General features: G+C 34.5%; 1 protein-coding gene across 2 annotated transcripts; it reads left to right on the top strand.

Annotated features, from left to right (window-relative positions):
* The first annotated feature begins 323 nt into the window (after nt 1-323).
* On the top strand, nt 324-22,170 carry LOC143233390 (ankyrin repeat and SAM domain-containing protein 4B-like). Of its 2 annotated transcripts, none has more exons than XM_076469584.1 (2): nt 324-460; nt 14,451-22,170. In XM_076469584.1, the coding sequence occupies exon 2, from the start codon at nt 14,518-14,520 to the stop codon at nt 15,712-15,714; it is 1,197 nt and encodes a 398-aa protein (XP_076325699.1). In that variant the 5' UTR covers nt 324-460; nt 14,451-14,517; the 3' UTR covers nt 15,715-22,170. The 2 variants fall into 2 exon arrangements, with proteins under 2 accessions (XP_076325699.1, XP_076325698.1); XM_076469583.1 differs by lacking the exon at nt 324-460 and adding an exon at nt 9,481-9,789.
* Nucleotides 22,171-25,209: the final 3,039 nt, after the last annotated feature.

The raw sequence follows: 25,209 nt of genomic DNA, 5'->3' as shown, positions 1-25,209 counted from the left end.
TATCCTTAATCTGAAACCTTCATTTATGGTTAAATAAGACAATGGTGTCAGCATTTTTTTCTGCAGCTCGATATTGCAATGTCACCTGGAAAGAAACCAAGAAGACTCCAGTTTGGTAGAGCTTTGCCAGTTTTAGGTACTGTTAAGACACTTCCGTAGTTGAAACGGGGTTGCTATTAAAGTGCATGTTTGGCGGTTTCAAATTCTTGGCTTTCAGTTGGTTCCACTTACGTAGGTCTTCTAATTCTGGTTTAAATGAATTAAACTGAAGTCCTTGCTATTTCCAGATGACATGGTTTGTTTGTTTGTTTTGAATTTCGCGCAAAGCTACACGACGGCTATCTGCGCTAGCCATCCCTAATTTTACAGTGTAAGACCTATTACCAACTTTTGGGCTACTCTTTTACCAACGAACAGTTGGATTGACCATCAACATTATAACGCCCCAACGGCTGAAAGGGTAAGCATGTTTGGTATGAAGGGGATTTGAACCCGCGACCCTCAAGTTACGAGTAGAACGCCTTAACCTACCTGGCCATGCCGGGCCTAGCTGATGTCACATCCAGGTGTTTTACTCAATTTTATCTTCAATAAGATTTATTTTTGCTAATTTGTCCTTTAAACATTTATTTTCCTTTTAATTCCGTTATTGACTTCCTTTTATCTCATGATTTTATTTCACTTTTCTGTAAATAATTATTTTGTCAATGAGGTTCTTTTCCTGGAGACGTAAATAAGTAAGGAATACAAAAATTGTAGTGAAATATTTCAAATAATTTGTAACATTAAATGAATACGTTCTGTTCCATTAGAAACTACCAAGAGCAGCTAGTTACTATAGAGACGGCTTCATTGTTATTTGTCCAAACATTGTAAAATTACAATTAATTACGAATTTTCAAGAACTGCAATCTCCTGATGAACTAGGTGTATTCTAAAAAGGCACATCCGGTCATACCAGTAAGTTTTTTTTTGTTATATTACTATGCACAAAGCTACACAAAGGACTATTTGTGCTCTGCCAACCATGGGGATCGAAACCCGGTTTCTAGCAGTATAAGTCCGTAGACCTGCCGTTGTGCCACTGGGAGAGGGTCACATAGCGATAAGAAGTCAGTCATGGTTAAGTATAGGTCATTATGATGTGTGCTTTAAAAACAACTATAATTTTAAAGGGTCATATAAACAATTTGTTTGTTTTTTTTAAATTTTGCATAAAGCTATTCGAGCTTTATGGGGCATTATAAGCTAGCTATCTGTGCTAGCCGTCCCTAATTTAACAGTGTAAGACTAGAAGGAAGGCAGCTAGTCATCCACTGTCAACTCTTGGGCTAGTGTTTTACCAACGAATAGTGGGATTGACCGTCACATTATAACGCACCCACGGCTGAAAGGGCGAGCATGTTTGGTGCGACCGGGATTCGAACCCGCGACCCTCAGATTACGAGTTGAACACCTTAACTCACCTGGCCATGCTGGGCCCCATATAAACGGAAATAATTAAAATTTACCCTTGTATTCGTATAAAGTTCATTTGCCTAGAATGTGTAATAACACAGATAGGAGTTCCATAACTGCTCGTGGTAAAATTCTTAAACATGTTAAAAGAGAAAAGAGCTGCTGGCGTTCTTCATCACACACGTTTTGTTAAACATGCCAACATTTTTTTATTTTTTGTCTTCGTTTTTGCCGTTTTTGTTTTAGCCGTATTACGTGTTTCTGTTACGAATATGTTTTTGGCAGTTCGCCAATCTGGGAGTTGAAGGGAAATACAACACTATTAGAGTTGGCACAAGTTTGCGTTTCGAAGTACAGGTAACTATGACAACTTGTTAGCCTGAGTCGTGTCTATCGTAACAATTAAAATAATACGAGTTAAATGCTGTAAGAAGAATTTTTGTTGTTTTTTTAATTTCGCGCGATGTTATACGATGGCTGTATGTTGTACATGTCTTATTCTTTTACTCGGGATTCTATCGGGTTAGGTAGTAAGGTGTTAATCATATGCGAAGGTTTGAATGCAACTTTTCCATCAATGTTAAAATTATTAAATCGGCTGAATGGCACTTTCTGGCATAAAAGGAAATGAAACAAAGCTGCTATGTTTTGTGTTGTTGATAGGTGAGATGTTGTTTGTTTTTTTAATTAAGCACAAAACTACACAATGGGCTATCTGTGCTCTGCCCACCACAGGTATCGAAACCCGGATTTTAGCGTGTAAGTCCGCAGACATACCGCTGAGCGATAGATTAGAGTTAACATACTTTTTGCTCAAAGACCACTAATTTCATATACGTGAGGGTGAGTTTCAAACATCTGTTTTAACATCTCATCAGACAACGGCATGGGCAGATTGTTAGGGCGTGCGACTCATAATCAGAGCAGCAGTGAAGGCGTTATCATGTACGGTCAATCCTAATATTCGTTGGTAGAAGAGCAGCTAAGAGTTCGTGGTGGATGGTGATGACTAGCTGTCTTCACTCTAGTCTTACACTGTTAAATTAGGGACAGCTAGCGCAGGTAGCCCTCGTGCAGCTTTGCGCGAAATATGAAACAAATAAACAAAATCTTCCACAACCAAGCAGTTTCTGATATCTTCCGACTTTGATCAGGCACTGGTTAGACATAGCCAACTGTGTTAAGGCGTTCGACTCGTAATCCGAGGGTTGCGGGTTCGAATCTCGGTCGCACCAAACATGCTCGCCCTTTAAGTCGTGAGGGCGTTATGATGTGATGGTCAATCCCGCTATTCGTTAGTAAAAGAGTTGGCTCTGAGGGGTGATGACTAGCTGCCTTCCCTCTAGTCTTACGCTGCTAAATTAGAGACGGCTAGCGCAGATAACCCTCGTGTAGCTTTACGCGAAATTCAAAAACAAACATTTTTATCGTGATTTACGAAACTACGAATGATCAATTGAATTATGATAGAATATAAGAAAACGTTGCGTCCAACTTGTGTATTAATTATCTTGCAATAAGTTTTCCACTCCTAGTGGCATAGCGGCGAGTCTGAAGGATTTTAACAGTTAAAATTGGATTTCAATACTCGTGGTGACAGCAGGAGAGAGTTGATCATGTAGTTTTGTGCTAAACGAGAAATGTTGCAAGTGTTATAATTACACACTAAATCAGTCATATAATTATTTTCACGGAATTATCGGTTATTTTCTTGTCAAGAATGCACATAACCAAGAAAAAAATGGTTAGTATATAATTGTTGTCTCACTACAGTGACTTCTTGAAATTAACTAAAGTGATGTCACGTTAGGCTTACCAAGTAATTCATATTACAATTCACCTCTTTTAGCCCGTACAGTTATAAGTAAGAGTATTTTGACTGATCGCGTATTTAAAGTACATGTTGCATATTTTTATCTTGAAGGTTGATATTTTAATTTTCTAGTGTATCTTTTTACAGAAAAGTGACTAAACGTTGATTTGCAGATTTGTTTCGTGAGTAAACTCTATGCAAGAGATATTGGTATGTCAAAAGAAACTATTGTTTGGGATGTCTCGCTGTTACATGTAGACAAATGTTCTGGAATATTGTGTAACGCTATATAAATACTTTGTTTGTTTTGAATTTCGCACAAATCTACTCGAGGGCTATCTGCGCTAGCCATCCCTAATTTAGCAGTGCAAGACTAGAGGGAAGGCAGCTAGTCATCACCACCCACCGCCAACTCTTGTGATACTCTTTTACCAGCGAATAGTGGGATTGACCGTAACATTATAACGCCCCCACGGCTGAAAGGGCGAGCATGTTTGGCGCGACGGGGATACGAACCCGCGACCCTCAGATTACTAGTCGAACGCCTTAACACACTTGGCCACGCCGAGCCAATATTAGGAAGGATTTTGACTACATTACGTATATATTGTACTGTATAATTTCATTTATATTGCCAATAAGTGTCTGCAGACTCGCACTGCTAGAAACCGGGTTTCGATATCCATTATGTAGCTTTGCACTTAACTACAAACAATCAGTCATATATAATATCATTAGAGATTCGAACAGGGAAGATGAATCATTTATTTAATAATAAATAATAGATTTAATAATACGAATGGACCAACTTTGTTAGGTTTAGTAATAACAATAATATAACAAGCAACTATAACCTTTTAGCACTAGTGACACCTTTAGTTTACGCTTCTGTTTTTAAGATATAAAAGAAATATTAACCAAAACGTGGGAATGTTTAACATTATTAGAAATATTAACCAAAACGTGTGAATGTTTAACATTATTAGAAATGTTAACCAAAACGTGTGAATGTTTAACATTATTAGAAATATTAACCAAAACGTGTGAATGTTTAACATTATTAGAAATGTTTACCAAAACGTGTGAATGTTTAACATTATTAGAAATATTAACCAAAACGTGTGAATGTTTAACATTATTTTGATAGCGAAAATTTTCTCACCAGTTTTTTATATAAATTGTCACCCACGTGAGAAACCTTCAACAGTGTTTCTTACGATGAACTTCAATTATAACTTTGTATTAACGCAAACTACGTGTATAGAAAAGAAATATGAATTAAGCTGTTAAGTAATTTTACTAATTTTTACAACGGATTAACTATAAATATGTAATCTGAGAATGAAATAACAAAAGAAAAAAATGCAAAATGAGAATGCATCGATACTTTTGCTGGACACCTCATAGCTATCGGTATTTCCAACCGTAAACCAAATAAAATCTCACGAAGTTCGTTCAGCTTAGTAAATTTAAATTAAAAACGAATATATCTCTTAAACGTTTAACCAATACCGTGAACGTTAAACAAAGAACAGTGTAAGCGATTTACAAGACACAAAATTTAATTGGTTGTCTCATATGCTGTCATTGATTTCTAAAATTTATGTAAAATACCTATCCATTAGATATATGTATATATATAGTACAAATAACTTTATTTTTATGTTGCATTTCATGTAGTAGTCAGCTAAGTTTACACAAACTTATCCTCCTAGATTTACCTTTGTGGTACAGTACGTAAGTATTCCCCAATATACATGTATGGTCCAATACAAAATTATCCTCCTAGATCTATCTTTATGATACAGCACAAAATTATCCTCCCAGATCTATCTTTGTGATACAGTACGTAAGTATTCCCCAATATACATGTATGGTCCAATACAAAATTATCCTCCTAGATTTACCTTTATGGTCCAATACAAAATTATCCTCCTAGATTTACCTTTATGGTATAATACAAAATTATCCTCCCAGATTTATCTTTATGATACAGCACAAAATTATCCTCCTAGATTTACCTTTATGGTATAATACAAAATTATCCTCCTAGATTTACCTTTATGGTATAATACAAAATTATCCTCCTAGATCTATCTTTATGATACAGCACAAAATTATCCTCCCAGATCTACCTTTGTGGTACAGTACGTAAGTATTCCCCAATATACATGTATGGTACAATACAAAATTATCCTCCTAGATCTACCTTTGTGATACAGTACGTAAGTATTCCCCTATATACATGTATGGTACAATACGAAATTATCCTCCTAGATCTAACTTTGTGGTACAATACAAAATTATCCTCCCAGATCTACCTTTGTGGTACAATACAAAATTATCCTCCCAGATCTACCTTTACGGTACATTACATGTGATAGTTAGATCAGCTAAATGGCTGAGTGTGACAACATAACTGGTTTAGCTCAAACAATTAATCGCATGAGTTCAGTATAATAGAATTGTGATAAAACTACATACAAGTAATACACAATGTAATATACATTGGCATTTTATATTATTGTAACTATGAAACTATTGCGAGATTAATGACTGAATATGTGTGTCCAGCCTGAATAATTACAACTAAAATGCATTAAAAAACTGGAAAATATTCAAACTAAATAATCAGTTCTGACTTAAATCTATAGAAAGGTTTTTCCAACAATCTTCGCTTCAACCAAACAAACACCACACCTGTTACAACGAATACTCCATGGAAAAAAACATTTAAAACAAATTGTGTTTTGACAAAATTTAAATATGATAATAGTAAAATTAGCTTCACTTCCACAAAAAACGTTTTGTGTGTTTCTTCTTAGAGCAAACCCATATCCGGCTATCGGCTAAGCCCACCGAAGGGAATCGAACCGCTGATTTTAGAGTTGTATATTCGTAGACTTGCCGCTGTTCTCACGGCGGGCAAAACGGTTTGTAAGACTTGTTAGTCCTAAAGGCACATATGAGCTGAACTGGAAATTATTTATGCAGATTGTAACATAAACCTTGTGTTGATAATTTGTTATGATTTATTTATCTTCAAGTCAAGTCATTCATGGATAAAATCCAATAATCGCACAAACTGGTAATTTATTACGAAACCTTTGTGAAAGCCAGACATCCAGTTTCCAGTAACAAAAGTATTTTGAATAAAGATGGAAACAACAACAACAAACTGATTCCTCTGTGGAAGACAAAAGAAGTTAATAGAACCAACTCACCATGACCTCCACCTAAACACAACTTAAGAAACTGGTTGTGCCAGCTTATTTCATCGACATGATTATCATATTATCATACATTTGTTCTAATGTCAATGTTTAGGATAATTTTACACTAGCGAGACTAAATTAAGTGGCATAAACAAGCTAACCTGAACTATACAAGACGAAAGTATTCGTCACTCACGAGGGCTATCTGTGCTAGTTGTCCATAATTTAGCAGTGTAAACTTGAGGAAAGGAATCTCGTCACCACCACTCACCGCCATCTCTTTGGCTACTCTTTTACCAATGAATAGTGGGCTTGATCGCACCTTTCTAATGTTCCTACGACTGAACAGTCAAGCATGTTTGGTGGGACATGTGAATATTCTAAAATATTTTCTGAACAATTATTTTAAAGTATATTCAAATAACTAGATATCCTCTGTTGGGTAATATCCGGATGAATAATACACATTATAACACACCCACAGTTAAATAGAAAGCACGGTGGGTGTGACAGGGATTTGAGCCCGCGACCCTCAGATGAACAGTCGAGCGCTTATAAACCTGGTCATGCCGAATAATATTTTTAAACGGCGCCAAGTAAATATAATAGAGACTGAATCTTTGAAGACTTTTCAATAAGACGCACAACTTAGCATTTTCATGTTTACAATTATTAACGAATATGATTATAGGTAACCTGCTATTATTGAAAAGTTATAATATTAATATAGTAACTGTTTTCAAAAACAGAACGGTAACATAAGCGTGCTTGCATTGCAGTCAAAGTGGAACTCTGGTGATGACTTTTTAAGTAGCAGAAAAATTACAAGTGAGAACGAGGTTAAATGGATATCCTGGTAGACTCGTAATCTGAGGGTCGCAGGTTTGAATCCCATCACACCAAAACAGGCTCGTCCTTTCAGCCGTACGGATGTTATAATGATACAGTCAATCCTTCGTTGGTAAAAGAGTAGCCCAAGAATTGGCGGTGGTTGGTGATGACTAGCTGCCTTCCCTCTGGTCTTACGCTGCTAAATTAGGGATGGTTAGCGCAGATAGCCCTTGGGTAGCTTTGCCCGAAATTCAGAAACAAACTATTCTTCACTGGGTTTGAGTATAAGTCACGACTTTTGAAATACTTTGGTCGTTTTGCCTTTGTTTCGAAATTTTTGGGCAAAGTTAAACAAAAAACTATCTTCATAGTTTCCCATAACGTTTAACTAATACGTTAAAAAACAAAAACTATCTACATAGTTTCCCATAACGTTTAACTAATACGTTAAAAAACAAAAACTATCTACATAGTTTCCCATAACGTTTAACTAATACGTTAAAAAACAAAAACTATCTACATAGTTTCCCATAACGTTTAACTAATACGTTAAAAAACAAAAAACTATCTACATAGTTTCCCATAACGTTTAACTAATACGTTAAAAAACAAAAAAATATCTACATAGTTTCCCATAACGTTTAACTAATACGTTAAAAAACAAAAAAATATCTACATAGTTTCCCATAACGTTTAACTAATACGTTAAAAAACAAAAACTATCTACATAGTTTCCCATAACGTTTAACTAATACGTTAAAAAAAAAAAACTATCTACATAGTTTCCCATAACGTTTAACTAATACGTTAAAAAACAAAAAATATCTACATAGTTTCCCATAACGTTTAACTAATACGTTAAAAAACAAAAAAATATCTACATAGTTTCCCATAACGTTTAACTAATACGTTAAAAGAACAGGAGAGCAGATAATGAACAGTGCCCTGTGAACTCTTGGGCTATTTATTTATCTGAGTAGTGGATCTGACTGTCACACTCCTAGTGTATTATCCAGCACAAAGTGTGGAGTGTATTTTAATGGTAATGTGAGACATTATTCGTTAGGACACACCTGGCTCGTGCAAAGATGGTTAGTGGAAGCTTAAAAAGACCTGTAGAAACGTTATGAGGGGCTGGCGACTTACTCTTATTACACTTTATAATATTATACTTTATCAATGTTATAAGGTCACAATTTTGATGCTCTGTTATTAGTGTCCATATGCTGTCAATCCACGTAACTTCTAGGTGGGTCCGTGCTGTGAAGACGTAAGACACATCAATTTCTGCTGTCTTGTCAAATAACCTACACACGCTATAATTGATGTCTAACTATTGTTTAGTTTCACCGTGCTTTTACTGTACCACCATTATTCTTGGCGTTGTGGTTCGGGGACCTCTAGCAGTCTAGAGAGCCACGTAAGCATACTGATATGGGTGTGGGATTCCGCGATAATAAAGACCACGTTTTTGTGTTATGGATTGGAAAAAAGGTAGATATACACGAGCAATACTATGTCGACTGATTAAAATTATGCTGTTGTTTTCTGTTTACAGAGAAACAAGTAAACATGTTGAAGAAACATTTTTGTTTAAACATAAACTTTCTTTCGATTCTTCTAGCATCAAGTGATAAGCTTTCAAAAGAATAACACTAAAGTTCAAACTACCACGTGTTACAATGTCATTCACAATATAAATGTTATCTTTAATTAACTGTCAGCAGCTGTTAACATTAAAGGCTCAAACATAGAATATTTAGGCAGAAACGTTCTTAACTGTAAATATTATAAAACGTTCCTAACTGTATTTATTATAGACAGTCTGTTCCCAAGATTTGTTTTAACTAAACACTCATAGTACTGAGGCTAAGAATGGCTAAATATATTCTATGTTTAAACATAGAACGAGGCTAGATAAATTAAAGTCGTAATGTTGTAATTAATAAAATTGGCATATACTCTGAGTTTGATGATAAAATAAAACATTCAAGACAGTGTTTGATTTTCGAAATAAACGAACGGTCATTGCACGTCCGTAATTAGAACATGGACATTAAACCTGTTGCAACAAGAACCTAGAGAGCGTTAACTGAGGGCGGGCGAGTTTCGTACAGAGTGAGATAATGCTGACGTCATAGGACCGACTACACGAAGTAAAACGTTGCGCTGTGGCCAGGAAATAAACACGCGGGCCATAACTTGCGAAGAAGGTATTAGGAAAGTGTCCGTCAGTGTAATATATATATATATAATTTTTAATAACTTATCTTCATCGTGCGGGTAAAATATTAAGATGTCCGCCACAAACAAAGAACGTTTCCATAGAGCTGCACGTGCTGGGTGCATTGATCTCTTACAAAATACCACAAGGAAGGACTGTAACACCCTAGACAAAGACGGTAAGACTCCAACACAATGGGCAGCTTACTTCGGTCATCTGAATGCTTTGCGCCTACTGATTGGCAGAGGGTAGGCCTTTTTTATTTCTTGTCTTCTGTCAATGTGGGATAAAAGTATACCAGTAGAAGAATCTATTTGATTACCCATTATCTATATTTTATGTTATAAAAGTGACCAGATAACTTTCTAGCTGGATAATTACTCTAACAAGCTGTTTTAAGATGAATGTCTTTCGATTCTGAGATTAGGACTGTTCGTTTTGAGTCTATGAATATCGAGAAAAAAATTCTTTATTATGACGTAACACTATTTTGTACTTTTAAAACATACTGGTTGGTTATTTTTTGAAATTCAAGTAAAATAAAAATGTTTATTAAATATTACGTTTTGGTTTTCTTATCATTTCTTTATTTCTCGTTTTTCTAAGAAAGATTAATAAAAATATTTTGTAAAGTGAAATAAAGATACCTATTATTGATTTCAGTTTGTTCTACGATCTTTAATTTTGGGATATAATATTTTACCTATATTAGTTTTATACTTTTCACGTTAGGATTACAGTGAACGTTAAATCATTGGTATCTGACTGTATACTTGAATGTTTAGTTTCACCACAAGTTTGATGAGAAAACTTCAGTTTGTTTTCACCAGTTTTCATAAATCTTAAGTTAATTCCAGATGTCTTGGGATTATTTTTCACTCAGGTAAATTTTACCTCAACTTGGACACTTTGAATTACGAAGAAGTTTATATTTAATAATTACCACGCCCTCGCGATAACTCAGTTGTAAGTTAAAAAAGACTATAAGGCTAAAATTGGGGTTCGACATTTGCAATGGAAACAGCACAGATGGTCCATTACGCATGGCAGTAAACAGCTAACGCAGGTTTAAAATATTGGAACTGTCTACAGTTGTTTCGTTTTTGAGTTCACTTACCGATAAAGTATATATTATTAATACTTTTACAATTAGATTATTTCTTAAAACAATACGACATTTCGATCATTCTCAAGCACGTAACAAGTTGTGTACGTCATATCTGACAGATCACGTAGTATGTTCCACCATGAAAAAAGTAGTTCCTTTGATAGGTCCATAGAAGTTTGTTATTCAAACTGGCTCTATTGATACTACATGCAAACGCTTGTAGGACACGTAGGTTACTTTAAGAGATTTATAGACCCTAACATTATAAGTATATTACTCTACTTAAGTGCGGGCCTCACTTAAAGACATATAAATTAAAAATGAAAGACAAACAAATAGATAATAATATATCACTACTGCAAAGTATTGATCGCATATAATAAAACCTGTGAATTGTAAGTCAGTATAAACTGATAAAGACAAAGAAAATGTGAAACTCAGACTCATATTACTTTAAAATATTCTAACGGTTTTCTAAGCATATTCTGAGTACATTTTATTTAAAATACTCTAACGGTTTACTAAGCATATTCTGTTTGTTTGTTTGTTTTTGAATTTCGCACAAAGCTACTCGAGGGCTATCTGCGCTAGCCGTCCCTAATTTAGCAGTGCAAGACTAGAGGGAAGGCAGCTAGTCATCACCACCCACCGCCAACTCTTGTGCTACTCTTTTACCAGCGAATAGTGGGATTGACCGTAACATTATAACGCCCCCACGGCTGAAAGGGCGAGCATGTTTGGCGCGACCGGGATGCGAACCCGCGACCCTCAGATTACGAGACGCACGCCTTAACACGCTTGGCCATGCCGGGCCCAGCATATTCTGAGTACATTTTACTGAAAATATTAATGTTTTATTCAAGTGATGAAATCGTAAAAAGAGAAGCAACAGACAGTATTCCAAGGACTTTGGGGGCGTTATAATGTGACGGTCACTCCTACTATTCGTTGATAAAGGAGTAGCCCAAGAGTTGGCGGTGGGTGGTGATGACTAGTTGCCTTCCCTATAGTCTTACACTTTTAAATTAGGTTTGCACAAAATTAAAACAACAACAACAAAAAAACATTTAAAAAGATGTATTTGGTCTTTTGTTTTCAGTCCCCAACGTTGGAAAATTTGATTAAATTATTCATTTTACAGCACAATGTTTTTAAACTATATCTTAGTGATATTAATATCACATTCACATTTTATGGCTTGAAGGTAGGCCTGGCATGGTCGAGCGCGTAAGGTGTGCGACTCGTAATCCGAAGGTCGCGGGTTCGCCCCCGCGTCGCGCTAAACATGCTCGCCCTCCCAGCCGTGGGGACGTTATAATGTGACGGTCAATCCCACTAGTCGGTGGTACAAGAGTAGCCCAAGAGTTGGCGGTGGGTGATGATGACTAGCTGCTTTCCCTCTAGTCTTACACTGCTAAATTAGGGACGGCTGGCGCAGATAGCCCTCGAGTAGCTTTGTGCGAAGTTCCAAAAAACAAACAAAACAATTTCTTGAAGGAAAGTGTTGTTTTTACAATTGAAAACAATCAACATCATGAAAATCACCATGTGTTATATGATGCAGTAAACCTATCATATTTGCCATTATTAAAACTTTGCTCTATGAATGACTTAATATTTTTTAACACAAAGGAAAGCAAATTTGGTGTAGAGTGTACTGGTGAATCTAGTATGTGAAGAAATGCAATAAATTACTCAAAACTGTTTTATAAAAGTTATGTTGTTAAACAACGAACATCTGTTCACAGGCGGTGGTAGTGGAGTATTGCATGGTGAAACTGTACGTAGCATGTTCTGTACTAAAGATTCATGTCTCAAGGACCAATGAGCTACGAGTTTGTTAAATGAAATATTTCTTATCACCAATATTTTATTTCTATATATATTCTACAGAGCGTTACTGGTTTGAAATGTAGTTTTGATTTATAACAGCTTGGATACTAAGTAATTTAGATTAAATAACAGATTTAAAAGCTAAATATATGTATGTGTGTTTGTGTGTGTTAACTCCTTTTGCGTACGTAGGTACTATAACTTTACCAAGTAACATCACTTTAAAGAGAATACATTATACATAAGTCATAACATTTCATATTTATAAAAGTACTATTTTGTCTAAGCAAGAAATAAAAAGTAAAGTTATAATGCCGGCGCATTCAGCTAAAAAGTAGTTCCGTATGTCAACTAAATTCAATATCCATTCAATAACTATCTGTACGTGTATGTACATATACTTATGGTATCAATCTAGTTTATTTCGTTTAGATTTTTTTGTTCTTGAAGCGAATAAACTTGTAAGGTTTTGTTATTTTGATACACCTTGCGAATGAGAAAAGTGTCTTAAGGTTTGATATGGTTTGCTTATGAAGCGTAAAGGTGAAGGTTTTTCATACGTGGTGAGCATTCTTTAAAAACTGATTGGCTGGTTGTGTTAGAATGTTCGCGCAAAGTTACACAAGTGCTATCTGCAAACAGTCGTTCTTAATTTTGGAATGATAGGTTTCAGATAAACTGTACCAACTCCTGGGTACTGCTAAGTCCCAAATTTAGAACTATTGTTAAAAAGAGGAGGGAGGTTCTTAAACCTTAAACCAGTGAAGCCTTATTGATGGACTTGGGCTATAAACCTTAAACCAGTGAAGCCTTATTAATGGACTTGGAGTGTTTTTCTCTGACGAAATAGTGAGATTTAACCGTCACTCTTAAGGTGCGCCCATAGCCTAGAGGTACAGATCAGATTTTTGAGGCAACGGACTGCGAACCACGAACCCTCGAAATCATATTAAACGGTACTTACAGTGCTAACACACAAAATTTGATTATATCATACAGCATGGTGTAAGCTGTTGGGGAGATACTTACTTAACGCTAGCTGAGGTATCTGTCGTTCGTCTGCGTTATGGACTCAACAATAATGTGTGGGTAGATGCCATGAAAAATAACACAAAACGTTTAACTTTCAAACTATTTATAAAAAAAAACAAACGGCTCTTTAAAACAGTCTGTTGGATTAGAACTTCAACTAACTTAGTTTTACTATGATTGCAATAGTGGCGGCCATTTTTGTAATGACACTTCTACATTGAGAATGCCCTGTGTGAGATATATATATACATAAGGTATTTGTGTACCCTGCCACACATTGCGTGTATGTTGTGTCACAGAAGTTGCAATAAAGTTGGTTTTTCTATATGTATAAGGACATGGCGTCATCTGTAAATATAATTAATGTTGACTTCGTCAAAGATACTAAATGCTCAATAACAGAGGCATCACTTGAAGATATTATTATATATTTCTGCATACTAATTATACTCCCACACGGCATGGCCAGGTGGTTAGGGAGTTCGATTCCCGATCTGAGGGTGGCAAGTTCGAATCCCCGTCACACCAACATGCTCGTCTTCTCAGTCGTGGCTGCGTTATAATTTTACAATCAATCCCACTATTTGTTGGTGAAAAGAGTAACCCAAGAGTTGGCGGTGGATGATAATGTCTAGCTCCCTTCCCTCTAGTATTACACTGCTAAATTAGGAACGGCTAGCGCAGATAATCATCGTGTAGCTTTGCGCTTAATTACAAATAACAGTAACCACCAGATTAATAAAATAAATCCCAAAAGTTTAAGATTCATTTCTGAAGGTATAGCAAGCTCATAACTTATTGAATTGTTCAGTTCAAGAGTTATTACAGGTTTTAATATTTCCACTTTAAGAAGTATTTGATAGAGTATTCAGAAATGTTTAGAAAGGGTCTGTATTTTCACGTTTTTTTCAGATGTTTGTATCCATCTTTTTTCAGGGGCGATCCAGACAAATGTGACAACTTTGGTAACACAGCTCTTCACTACTCAGCAGCCAACGGTCACATGAATTGTGTTTCATTTCTTGTGAACTTTGGTGCTAATGTGTGGGCTCTAAACAATGACTTCCAGTCTGCCAAGGACGTGGCTGCTATCAATTGTCGGGACGAAATTATGAGGTTCTTAAACCGGTTGTTAGACATGCAAGTGAAGCAAAACAGTAAGCAGGCCTCTAAGTTGAAGGCCAAAGCCCTTCGAGACGCTGAGAAACGCATGAAGAACTTACAAAAAATTCAGAAGAAGGCCACGAAGCTAACTGAGCAGTCCGAACAAGTATTAAAGAAGCAGTGGTGGAAAATGTCCAATGTTGACATCAACTCGGATGACAGCGGATTGAATCTGCCTTTTGCGGATACTGGCCAAACTCTCAAAACGAATTCTCAGCTTCTGTACGCCAACTCATCTAAGCCCTCAGATGTTGTCATAGATGGTCAGATGATGCAAAGCACACAAAGTTTGAAATTAGACCGGGGTGCTTTGTCTAAAAAAATTCACCAGAAAAAGCAGGAGCTAGGTCAAAGCGAAATGAATGCCAAAGGAAAAAATAAGTCATTGCGTTCATTATATGATCAAAGTCGAAACACTGAAATGACAGGGTTTTCCAGGCACGGTCCCCAGAACAATAACTTGGAGAGACGTCTGAAGGACGGCATTAGTAGTTGGAGTAAAATTTCCCGTTCTCGGAGTGAACCCCATATTCTCCAACATGAAAGTTCCATATCAGGAGACGATTTTTCTGTAGCCAAACCTTCAAACATTTTAAAACGTCCAAAATTTGGAAGTACAGCTCTTTCTGGCTCCACCACTGGAAGTCTGCATTATCTATCCAGTAGCGAAGATGACATTTATGGAGATTCTGTCCAATTCAGTGAAAAGTGCGCGGTACAGAAAAAAGACAGTATAGGGAGCGCTGGTAGCTTAGCTTACCGACAGATGTCCTGGAAGAATGAAGAAGTACCAATGAGTAATAATACACCTGATTTCACACCAGTAATCCTGTTTCTTGCAGCTAATCAGATGACCGAATACATACCTCTTTTTATGAGGGAGAAAATTGATCTCCGGTCTCTTGCACTACTGACTGATAATGACCTTAAGGACCTAGGTCTACCTCTAGGTCCTAGGCGGAAGCTGAGCAGAACCTTAAAAATCCGAAAGCAAGCTCTAGAAAACCCAGGGCTGGTAATAGACTCTAAGGTGTAAAGTGCCACATATAACAAATTTCAGGCTCAAAGTTATAAGCACAGTTTTAGAAAAACGAAATAGAATATCAGTGTAGATACTGTTGTTGCAGAGACACATTTGAATAATGAACAAATAAATGTAAACTACTTTTTATTAGCTTGGTTTTACATAGGCTAGTGGTTAGAGTGATGGACCCGAAATATGATGCTCTTGAATTCGAATCCCCGTCACCGAACATGCTCGTCCTGTATGGTTGTTGATTGGGCCACCCGAATGTAAAATTTTTGGCTTACAACAATACAAGGTAGCCCAAAATAGTTGGGATTAAGGTCGTAAAAGGAAAAAATATATCAGTTAATATATATAGATGCATCTTAGCTGGGTCATAAAAGGAAAGTATTATGAATGTATTTCTATAGATATCCAATCATGACAGCAAAAAAAGGGAGATTGTGTTCACTGTGCATTTGAATGACATTTTATCTTCACTGTAAGCTAAACGTCCAGTTATCCTTTGTTCAAGTTCAAGTGTCTTGAATTTTGAACTGAGAACTAGAGGAAAGGCAACAATCGAGAGGACCCAACGCCTCTATCTCTGTTTCTTTAGCCTTCTACTCTTGCTTTCAGGTTTTGGAGCACCATGCCATCCTGTTTACTTTCAACAATACACTCCCTAATCCAATTTAAGACTTTCCTCACATTCTGTTGCACCTTCGACAGCTTCGAACTCATTATGTTAATAACTGCTTTCATCACCAAATTTTATATTCTCTGATGTTCTCGCTACCACTGTCCATATCCCAAAAATTATTTTGACATCAGCTAATCATCTTCTAAACCTCCTGCCTGACGACCCTGAGCATGTTGATGTAGTGATGTCCCTTTTTCCCCTCTTTGATCTGCCTCAAGACCAAATCCTCACGACCCTGAGCATGTTGATGTAGTGATGTCCCTTCTTCCCCCTTTGATCTATCTCAAGACCAAATCCTCACGACCCTGAGCATGTTGAGGTAGTGATGTCCCTTCTTTCCCCTTTGATCTGTCTCAAGACCAAATCCTCACGACCCTGAGCATGTTGAGGTAGTGATGTCCCTTCTTCCTCCTTTGATCTGTCTCAAGACCAAATCCTCACGATCCTGAGCATGTTGAGGTAGTGATGCCCCTTCTTCCCCCTTTGATCTATCTCAAGACCAAATTCTCATGGACTTCACTGCTGGTTCCATTAGCAGAGTTAATTCGCTAATTTAGCCTGAATGGTGCCATGTTTTTTTTATCTCAGCCATTTGCACTACCAGTTGCTGTAGATGTGCTTGAATTCTCCATTTCCAACTAGAGTTAGCTTTTTTATCTTTTCCCTTTTCCACTTCTTTCATATTTGGTCGCTTGGCCGACGAGAGAGAGCGTAACCCATCAGTTCCTCCTGGAATTGGATTGAAATAAGACGTGCTGTTGTCTTCAAATGTTCATATAAACACAATCCATCAAGGAAAAGAAAGACCATTTTATGAGTATTAAGTAAGTGCCTCACTCCAATGTTAAATCTCATTTTTAAATCCATTGTTTTATTTCATATTAGTTCAATATAAATATTAGTATAATATCTATTTTAATTTGTTTTATTTGTTTTAATATCGCTATACCCATGACTGTTCAAATGTTGTAATTTTAGCCGATTGGCTTAGCTACTCTATCATGTAATTTCTGCAATATATTTAAAGTGATCATGTTATAAATTGTATTCAAAACATTTCTATGTTGTTCATAAATAATAAAAAAAATCTTTCACAAACAAAGAAAGAATTTCAATTTCTTTTCATACTACGATTGTTTAAATAAAATGTCCTACGACTATACTGATTTGATGTATTTTTTATTATAAAGATGACTGTAAGTTTAAGTAGTAAATTAAATAAATATATTCTTAGATAATAAAATATTTTGGATTTAAGATCTAAGAAAGGAAACCTTACTGTTTGAGAAACAGATTTATAAAGCAAATTTTGAGAAATATTGTTAATAGAATTTCTGTCTTCAAGTGTCAATAATGAATTGTTTACCAACATTCATATATGTATGCTATGTGCTTTGTAGCATGTTCAAGCTTACAGAAAAGTTGTTTCTTATAATATAATATAATATAATATAATATAATATAATATAATATAATATAATATAATATAATATAATATAATATAATATAATATAATGTAATGTAATGTAATGTAATATAATATAGTAACTTCTGTTTATAAACGTTTTGGGTTTCAGCAGACTCTATCTTCAGTATTTAAAGCATAAGAAAGAATTACATCATTCCTAAATAAATAATTAAAGTACATTACTATAATAACAGTAATATAATCAAAACTACAACAAAATAAAACTCAAATATTACAAGTACAACACTTAAAATAAAAAGCATTGCCGGTCAGCCTTTACTGTCAACCAACCAAAGTTACCTCGCTGGTTTTTAATGCACTTTACCAACAACACAATAACACTGTTAAATTATATAACAAAGAAAGCAATTTTAACTTTTCAAGAAAACTTATTGAACACAATAACATTTTAACTTTTTTCGTTTCTCTTCAACAATACAGAAACATCGATAACAATGTTAAATGATGAAATATTGTTTTGTTCGTTTGAAGTTTGCCAGATGATTTTCATCAATAGGATATTAGTCTTGTACTTAACATGTTTTTCATTCAAGAGTAATTTCATTTCAGTTTCCAATAAAATTAAAAAAAACAAAACAGAAAAAATTACATGACAGAGTAAATATGCTAGTCTGTCAAAATTACAGCATCTAAAGAGTCATTGTAAAAATAATGTTAAAAGTAGACTAAACAAATGTGGAATACTTTACATTTCCGAATTACGATTTGTGTTATTATGATATTTCTATTGATTAATAAGAAATAAAGCAATGGTCTTAACGAAATTGACTCGTTCCTAAGTCTCATAACTTGTTCCTCTTTTCCTTGATAGGTGTATGTTTATCATCTCTTTAAAGTTGCACTTGGTATAATGCAATGCACTGCCTACATTTCGATACAAGTAATTTACAAAATTTGATTTAATATTGTTCATTAATTAGTACAAAAATAACATATTAACGTCACATTAGTTTGGACTAAATATCCGTAGGTATTTTATTTGATATTTTTGTCATATCTTAACAGTTTACAGAAGAGCTTCTCGTGATAATAATGGCTTTGGAAAAATAAATCCACTTACTACTACTATTATTAGCAGAATAGATTTTTTAATGAACGTTGCGTCATCTATTAACCTATAAAGACATTTCTAGAATAGGAAATTTTAACCCAACATATCTCGATGTTTTTGCATGTACAACAAATATTTCAGTTGTATTTTTAAAGGAAGAGAGGAAGCCAGAGAAGATCAAATGGGTGGTATAAGTACTTCTGAGCGCTGAACTGATGTTAAGGGGACATTTTCAGAAGCCACGTTTTGAAACTTTATCCCGGGTTACTGTATGTATATACAACTAATGATTACATATCAGGGCCAGAACAATTAATATGGAGGATGCCATACGTATCCTAGGTTGAAGTAGGATGAACCATCTCTTCAGTTAGTAGATTGAAATAAGAAAGAAGAGAAAAGTAAAACTGGATTAGAAACTAGAGAATGGAGAGGGAAGCAAACACGAAGACAGTAAAGTGTAGTGAAAAAACTCATCGAGGGTTGGAAAGAAAACGTGTGCCAATAGAGGGAGCAAGCAGTATCAAAAGATGACACATATCATAGCAACGGAAATGATAGAACAAGGTGGTCGGTTTGCAACAGGGGTACCTGTCCAGAGTGAGTGGATCAAGAAAGGAACTGTAATATGGTAGGTTGCACAGTGGTGTGAGGAAATATAATGTGGTAGGTTGCACAGTGGTGTGAGGAAATATAATGTGGTAGTTTGCACAGTGGGATGTGAGAAGAAATGTAATGTAGTAGTTTGCACAGTGGGATGTGAGAAGAAATGTAATGTGGTAGTTTGCACAGTGGGATGTGAGAAGAAATGTAATGTGGTAGTTTGCACAGTAGGATGTAAATATTTTCAGAATCATTTGGTGAAAGAGACAAACTCGACAGATGTTCCAATGAAGTTGAATGAAAGAAAACCGCTATGTAATATATTTTTTGATAATTAAGAAACTGGTGTTATTAAACTCAGAAATCAATAATGTACACATATCTGTCAGTGGTTTACGAATTCAACTGTTTGATGTCTTTAATATTAATATATTTTATTTGTTAATATTTAGCGAAATTGTTTAGTCAGATATGTTTAAAATGTACCAGAATGTCGTTATATATATGTAAATATTTGTGCCTTCACCTAGTGAGGAAAACTTAAAGTATTATGAAGTGTAGAAATAATATATGTTTAAATTTAACTCACTGCTAAATAATAGTTTCCCTTTATATTATTTCGTTACAAAAATACGTGTGGTAGAAAAACAGAATAATATTACTGTTATGTATAATTTAAGTTCTTGTATCATATTTGAGAAAAGTATTTCTAATTACTACCCGCAAAAGATATATGGTGCAGAAAACTTAATTATGTGTCTTTATCATACGAAGGAAACAAAATTTTGGATATTGTGAATACCCATTTTGTTTTAAATAGCACAACAAATAATGATTTTTAACTATTTGTTCTGAAAATATGCAGCTTATAAAATATAAGTTGACATAATTCATAGGAAGGAATATACATGTGTCCAGCATTAATGACTGTCAAGAAACCTTTAAATAGAAAAGTCAGTGAGAGAACTGAAGTATTAACATGTCAAGTTTACTACGAGCTTCATGTTTTTACTTGTCTGTAATCTAAATAATTAAACACAATGACGTGTTTGTTTTCTTTTACTTTGAAAACTTTCTAAGTATTGTATTGTATCTATTAATGTAAAAAAAAATAAATTCGTCCACGTGTCATGTAACATTTTCACCAAAGAAGATTTTAGCAACCCATTTTGAAAATCCAACATTTGGGATGGTATAACTGTATTTCACTGGTCTTTCTAACTGTATTAACAATGCTGTTTATTGAGGTGAACCATTGACACAGGATATTATTGTTCAAAGTTTTGCATGTGTACATAAAGTTGACCTTTTTTGTGAAGGACAAATTGAAACTAATGATAAAATTGAATGCTCGTTGACCACAAAGAGAAAGATACACTCACTGAGTATAAATAATTATAAGAAATGACTTTTTTTTTAATTAATTTTCAATAGTTTTTAGCTATAATGGAAAATAATAATAAATGTACATGTTTCATTCATTTTTCGAGTGTTTCAAATGATATAAAGACTTGAATGAGAAAATTCGTTCTAAAGTATTCAGAACATCAGCAGAGGTCACCATTTCACCTGAAGTCATGAACGTATGAATTCTGCCCTACACCAATTGCTCTCATTTGTGATGAAATTGAATTTTGAAAACATGGTTGACTCTCATATCAAGTGATTGGAGATAACAAGTCAGAACTCCAAGAGTGATCGTGAGGTTAGTACCTTTTGGAAGTAACCAGGAATGATGTGGATGGCCCATAGTTGGCATGCTGTCCATTAAGAGTGAAAAATACACATGCACGTTCTATATAAACACAATTGGCCCACTTCTTCATCAAATAATCGGTGACACAACTTTTGCGATTGCATTGAACAATGATACCAGAAAACAGCTTCTCTCAGAGCATAGTGACTCTTGGAAATTTATTCTAAGGGAAAATGTGGTACCATCAGTAATCAGGAATAGACAATAGTGAAACTTGTCTTTTCATTGCCCGTTGTCGCTACTTTAACAAATTTTTCCCTTTTGAGTGGTCATAGGAGGGCTAATTGGAACGTCAAAGGCTAGTGTCACCTCATCCGTATTACCTAATCTCAAGGCAGAGGAGATCATTTTTCTGTCATGGTTTTACTAGCATATTCTTGGAACTTTACTATTTTACCTTCCTAGTTATTGGGCAGATTTTAACCTACTGAGGTCCATGTGTGAATGTCGAGCTTTTTCTGCCAAATAAAATGATATGGGTTTGGACTTAGTTGTGTAGTAGAAATATAAAGATGACGGCAGCAATCTCTTCACGTGAATTAACTGAAAACTTTACAATATTATAAAATATGTATTATTCTTGTGAAAATCAAATTCATGTATAAGTTGCATTATCGTATAAACTGTGGTGTTATTGTTCTGCAGACAAAAATAGTGTACAGTTAAGAAATGAAAAATTACGGGAATGTATTTGTTGAGAACTGTAATGTTTCCCAGAAAGGAACATGAAAAACATTTTTACCAGATAAAGTACTCTGATTGATACGTACATATATTTGTGTGCATGTATTGAACGTGCTAAAATCTATCTGTTTACTTCACATTGTAAGCAAGAGTATAAACTAAATCTTCATTTACTGCTAAATTTGGTCAGGCTTCTTGGTCTAATGATTGTAATTTGTCATCTCAAAGAATACCCTAATATTTTCTTTCAATTTGAGCTATCTCCCATGAAATTTTTTTTGTATTTATTGTACTTCTTTCTGTCTCTATAAAGTACATAGGAGTAAACAGTTAGGCATGCCATAATAATAGGAGTCTTATAATTTGTTTCTTCCTGATGTATAACCAAACTCATTACAGAACGAATCAGACAAGGTACAAATTAAAACTTTAACACAAATTTTATCGACAACAAGAGAAAAACACAAAACACTACAAACAATATGCTAGAATATAATAATTAATGAAAAGGAGGCTTGAGTAACCTAATTGAGTGCCTCACTACATTCAAACAAATAATGATGAAAAAACAGTTGTTAAAAAGCAAACATTAACATGGGGAGTAAAAAATACATAGTATGGTATTATACTACCTTTTTCCATGTTTGATAACCGAATTTTATTTTCATCACTAAGTGGAAATCAAACGAGCAGAGTGTAGTACAATCTACATGTTTAGGCTTAGTACGATTTTTTTATAAAATTCTTTTTTTTTTACATCTGTGTATCTTGACAATAATCCTGAAACACAATTTTTCTTGGAATGAAGCTGTTACGATAAGAACGTACTAAATTCCCTCCTTGTTTTCGGAATCCATCTAGTGTATGAGGACAACTTAAACACAAGTTTTATTTTACTAATTGATTAACTTTAAAGTGAAATACACCATCGTCAAGTCTCCATACTAGCTAGTACTAAAGTCTACCCATTAAGAGTAAATTCAATGTATATATTAATAAAGCCACATTTTTAGAATCTTTAATTAAACAACTGCCAACCTTTTATGTTACTGCTATAACCGTTTTTTGTTTATCTTTCAACTGAAATACGAATGATTGCACTTTCGATTCGCTAGGAAAAGTCCAATCATCACGATAGTCAGCAGTAGGATGAGCAGACAGTAACACCGTGAAAGCAACTACAGACATAATTTTGTACTGAATTTGGTACACAATATATCTACCAAGGCGGTTCTAAGTAGTTCCTGAATATCTCTGTCTGTCATTTGGAGACTTTCATGTTTCTTGTGCTTGGCTGTTATACACGTAGTGTGCTGCCATCTTTCTGCTTCAAATGACTTTTCGTAGTCACAACACTGAAAGAGTGTATGAAATGCATTGTTTTTACCCAATAGAAAAATAGCCAGAAATTTCAGTTTAAATTAAGAAAAACTGGATTGGGTAGTTTTGTTTATCAACAAATATGTCCACTTCTGGCTCATGAGGGGCTTATTTAGAAACGGTAATGGTATTTTTGGACCTTTGAATCTATACAAGAATATAATTCACAGATAATGTATAATATTAAAATTTAAATCATAATCTACTGCTTTATACCACACTTATTGACATACAATAGTACTGAATGAAGTCAACCAACACGAAGACATTTTTGTATAACTTTAGTATAAATACATGTAAATCTTGATTCATATGTTGTTTTATTCAGACCTTATATAAATGAAAATGTGCAAATTTGCCCGTTTTTACATAGGATCCCACGTATTTCATGCCACAACAACAACCATTAATTCTGAAAAGCTATTAAACAATTAACAGTATCGCGAGAGACAAAAACTATTCATACCATAAATATATTATGGCTTTTTCAAAGGTAATTCATCGTATTAGGATTCATTTAGTCACCAAAATATAATTGATAAAAAAACACATCCACGTTTTTATTTTAGATAAACTTTTACGTAATACGGATAGTAGGTCCATGGTGGCGCAACTGATTAACAGACGATACTTTTATTATAGCAGTTGTGAGATCAAGCCTTACCGCGGGAAATGTTTAACTTTACTTATTGTAAGTGTAACCAATAATAACATGAATCATTTAAGTTAATTTTCTTACGATTATTCGGTTATTACTACTAAATTGCTAATATGTATGTACATACATTAATTTCATTAGATGTATTTAGTTTGAACTTTTAAAATATTTTATTATTTTCCTTATACTGATTTAAATACTAGTATATTAACGATACAGTATTTTCTGACAAACGTTAAGGACAAAGACTCAAACCTTTTCTTTATTCAGATATTTCACATTCTTGTTGGCATGCACTTATTCCGTATACAAGAATCGTAAATCAGTGGTTCACATACTCTCAAGTAGAGTACCTTTTTTAAGTACAAACGGGTGCACTTAACAGTTTATAGCAAAAATAAACAAAACTCGTCTTGGAGTGTGTGTAAAAATAAACAAACCTCGTCTTGAAGTGTGTGTAAAAATAAACAAAACTCGTCTTGGAGTGTGTTCAAAAATAAACAAAACTCGTCTTGGAGTGTGTGTAAAAATTAACAAAACTCGTTTTGGAGTGTGTGTAAAAATTAACAAAACTCGTCTTGGAGTGTGTGTAAAAATTAACAAAACTCGTCTTGGAGTGTGTGTAAAAATTAACAAAACTCGTCTTGGAGTGTGTGTAAAAATTAACAAAACTCATCTTGGAGTGTGTGTAAAAATTAACAAAACTCGTTTTGGAGTGTGTGTAAAAATTAACAAAACTCGTTTTGGAGTGTGTGTTTTTGCTGTCAAAAGACCGTTAAAGAACATGAACATCTTTTGGCTTATAACGCAAACAAATCTGAATCTAAAATTCATTATGAACACAACACAGATAGCCAATGCGTAGCTTTGAACTTAACAATAAACAAACAAAATTGTTGGTGCCAAAACAATATTAAGATATATTTGGATTAATTTGTACGAAAAACTGCGACATTATGAAAACAGAAAGATATTGTATTTTTCACTATAATTTACGAATTTTAGTTCATGCTTAACAAAAGGCTATTTCTTTATTCTAACACAACGTAAATGTGAGTCTCTCTACTGTTTTAGTTATTTTAATTATATAGCGTTGAAGCTATGCCACACATGTTAACACCTGAAACCTAATATTAAATTAATTAATTATTTTCCTATTGGCAAATCAACAGACAGACAGACCCCACACACACGTGCGTGA

Source organism: Tachypleus tridentatus, chromosome 12, assembly GCF_004210375.1.
Source record: "Tachypleus tridentatus isolate NWPU-2018 chromosome 12, ASM421037v1, whole genome shotgun sequence".
NCBI classification, from domain to species: domain Eukaryota; kingdom Metazoa; phylum Arthropoda; class Merostomata; order Xiphosura; family Limulidae; genus Tachypleus; species Tachypleus tridentatus.
This window is presented reverse-complemented; position numbering and strand designations above follow the sequence as displayed.